The following is a 3,844-nucleotide window of genomic DNA, read 5'->3' as shown; positions in this document are numbered from 1 at the left end:
CCAGACAGACATGTTATCATATAATGCTCAAATTTTGAAACAAATGTTCAGATAGCTTACTAGTTATGGTAAAATAGGCAACATAGTGTGTATTCCACCCCTTGTCAATAGGGGGTGCTCCAGCATCCCCCTTCCCGCGCCCATGCCTCCCTTTGAAGTCGCCCTATTTGCCCATTATCATTATGTCATACGTCAAAGGCTTATGAGATCATTGCCCTTTTTAAATTAAGCACATTCACGTTTAAGGTCTGTTTGACCATCCTATGTGGAGTTACAGGTCTCTCCCCTTTCATTTAGATAGGAGCCTGATCTTGTATGCCTGAAATAGCTGCCTGAAGGTATCTTTATTAAAATGGCATCAGAGTGGCGAGAATTGCCTGTAAGGAGTGATTGTGCACATAACTGAATTCATCATAACACATCTGTTATAACACTCATGGTTAGTGCATTACTATCAGTTGTGTATCACTAAGCAATACACTTTAAGAAGTCTTAGGTCACTAAAATACACCCATTCAGTTAATTCCATAATAGATTAAAAAGAAATAATTGACAGGTAGAGGATACTACAAGCATGTTAATATTGAAAATATTCATAGTTTATTTAAGCAATGCCGTACTTCATTAGTGATATTCTGGTTTAGCATTCATACGTTAATATTTACAAGGCTTGCTGAGTTTAAAAAATGTGGACTAATTCTACACTGAACGAAAAATCATTACATCAGCCAGATTGGATCAATAAGTATCAATAACTTTGTCATCCACTTTTTGTAAATACATTAGCCAAGGAGGAGTCAGGATTGAAAATGTAAAGTGTGAGAATGTGTTTTGCACATTTTCGGAACCAGGGGTAAAAGAGAGCATAAATCATTGGATTTATCGCAGAGTTCAGAAGTAATATAAGCACAGCCCCTTCAAGCAGCTGCATTAGTAATGTACCTGGAATACTATCACTAAATACCACACATAAGAAATAGGGCAACAAACATGCAACAAATACAATCACCAGAATCCCAAGTGTGGTAGCTGCTTTCCTTTCTGAAGCTTTTCGAGCACACTCTCCATTCTGTGCATTCCCTGAGGTGTGTTTCCCTCTCGCAAGGTTAATGCTTTTAGCATGTTTTCTAACAATAACAAATAATTTCATGTAGGAGAGAAGTATGACAGAACATGGCAAGATAAAGACAAAGAAAAGGTCTATGCTTGCCCAAAGTCCACTTTCTACTATGTTGCATTCCCCAAAACACAACACAGTGCCAGGTCCATTAAAATATATAACAGCCAGGTTATAACCAAAGGAGGTTAACCAATTCAAGCAGACAACTGTGGATATAAGATTGAATGTCACCTTGTTTGAGTACTGGAATGGGTAGCTTAAAGCATACAGGCGATCCAAAGAAATTAAAGAAACATTATAAATAGATAGAAAGGTAAAATGAGAAGAACACATTAGATACAAATAGCAAAGTACATAGTTAATCTGCATACATAAATCACTATGTATTAATTGTATCGGTAAAACAGTCACTCCAACCATCATGTCAGCTGTAGCAAGAGAAAGAATTAAGAAGTTTGTTGGAGTGTGGAGCTGCTTGAAGTGTGAGATGGAGATGATCACAAGGAAGTTTCCACACACAGTCAGAATGATCCCTGCTGTCCTGAAGACATAAAGAAATACAGCAAAAGGCGTCCGCTGAACATCTTGACATGTGACATTGGAGCAAAATATCAGTTCATCCACAGTGCTCACATTCATTGGTCTAGTGAGATGTTTAACAGTAGCTGATCATGAAAAAGAAAATCCCTCCATAGAGTTCCTGATGGAGCAGCCGCAGCGAGACTGTCGTGTTGAAACCTGATTGTGAGGAATGGAGGACGTCTCAGGGCTGCAGTCCTAGAGATGGAGAGTAGGAAGCTCTGAAGTTGCTGATCATATTTATATCCTACACAGTGTAAATTTAGATTTCCAGAGGTTGATGACCTTCATTACTAGGGGATTAGATGAAAACAAACACCAACCGGCACAAACACATGATGTAATCCTCATGTGTCTGAAAGTGATTTAAAAAAATCTATCTATGTTAAAATGTCTGAAATGTGTGGGCTATGCAAAACATTCTAAAAATGTAATGTTTTCACATTTTTACTGATTTTCCCATTAACTTTATAGCAAATTTATAGCAAATAAGTGCAAAGGTTATTCAGGAAGCTGCTGTCTCCTGGCATACGCATGATGTTTTAAGTAGGCCAGGACTCATTACGTGTCTATCTGATAGTGATTTAATTTGTTTGGGTGTTGTGTGCTTGTAATAATGTGATCGCCCTACAGGTGTATATGTGCTCTGGCTGTCATGCCATTGAGCCGGGCTCTTTGGTGTGGCGGTCAGAGCGCATGTTTGGCACCCTGTAGACCCGGGTTCGAGTCCGGGTGGGGTGACCACGCTCTCCCTTCGCTACCGTGCTCATGATTATTATAACCGATTGTAACACCAATGCAACACACTGGGATCTGGAGTAGTACATTCTCCTTATACCACCTCCCCTCATTCCATTGGTATTGTCAAACTTCCTCAGTCTACCATTGTATCCTTGCAACTGGTGATCGAAAATATTCATAATGAGTTTAAACTATGTAGGGCTTCCTAACTGATACTCTGAGCTTTCATTAATTCATTTACAAGCCTCTTTAAATGTATACGGAGATTGGAAAATTAAATTAAAGTATTTGTTTTCATTAGGAGCATTAATGTTTTCACAGCTCTAACAGTTTAGACCAGGGGTCTCAAACTCAAATTACCTGGGGGCCTATGAGCGTCCAGTCTGGTCAGTAGGGGGCCAGATTTGTTGATCTGTTGGCTTGCCTCTCACAATACTGTAGATACCACTTTTGAGTGTGGCAAATTTACCAAGTGTGATCAGTGATACAATGGTTGGTATTGTTGAATAGCAAGTAGCTGACCTGGGTTAATTCCTGGGCAAAGCAAGATGCTCTTTGGATAAAGGTGTTTGTTATAGTTGCATTTTTTGGTCACTTTGTCTCATTGATAGCCCATGACTTATACATATACAGCAGGTATAGTAGGATAATGTCTTCATCGACAACTGCATCTATATTTTCCTTCATACATGCACATTTCAAAGCAAATGCTGTTCTGCACCACTTTTGTATAGTGCGTAACAAGTAGACAAGTAAAACAAAGCAGAAAACTGAATAAAGTTTCAGCACAAATCAGAATTCTTTTATTTTTATAAAATAAATGTATTTATAATAGATATATTTCAAGTGTATAATTTCATTTGTCTGTCAAAATACAGCATCTTTCCATCTAAAGTGATCTAAAATGAATAGTCTGATATGCTGATCGTTGATGGTGTGCCGTCTGTTGTTATTCCTTGGAGCGACTTCCATGACAGATCAGCATGCTCAATTGCGTCACATACTGTAGTTGCTCAAATACATCCTTAGCTGTGGTACGGCCTTGCATTGTTTTTACACAAAGTAATTCCGCTGTCACTTCAAACTGGTTGTTAACACTGCGGAAAAAATTGCGAGCTAAGTATTATCATTTGTCAGTACTCTCGTCCAGAGCTACAGAATACACACTGAAATGTTTGCGTTTGACACGCAGCTAGATTTATTTTCAGATAATGACCGCTGGACTATACATAATCCCATTAGATAGCTGGCTCAGACACCTCGCAAATACCCTCAGACGTATTTTTCAGTTACAATAACGGGGTTTTTACATTGCACAGTGTCTATTTCTCGGTAACTTAAAAAAAATCTAAGCAAAAAAAAAGTCAAACAAACAACTATGTTGTTATTCCTCGGAGCGACTTC

At 38.5% G+C, this 3,844-nt stretch overlaps 1 protein-coding gene across 1 annotated transcript; it reads right to left on the bottom strand.

The window, feature by feature from the left end:
- Nucleotides 1-727: 727 nt before the first annotated feature.
- LOC116223809 (trace amine-associated receptor 13c-like) lies at nt 728-2,364 on the bottom strand. The gene has a single exon (XM_031581839.2). The coding sequence runs from the start codon at nt 1,757-1,759 to the stop codon at nt 761-763; it is 999 nt and encodes a 332-aa protein (XP_031437699.1). The 5' UTR covers nt 1,760-2,364; the 3' UTR covers nt 728-760.
- Nucleotides 2,365-3,844: the final 1,480 nt, after the last annotated feature.

The sequence above is a fragment of the Clupea harengus genome, chromosome 15 (genome assembly GCF_900700415.2).
Source record: "Clupea harengus chromosome 15, Ch_v2.0.2, whole genome shotgun sequence".
Taxonomy (NCBI): Eukaryota; Metazoa; Chordata; class Actinopteri; order Clupeiformes; family Clupeidae; genus Clupea; species Clupea harengus.
This window is presented reverse-complemented; position numbering and strand designations above follow the sequence as displayed.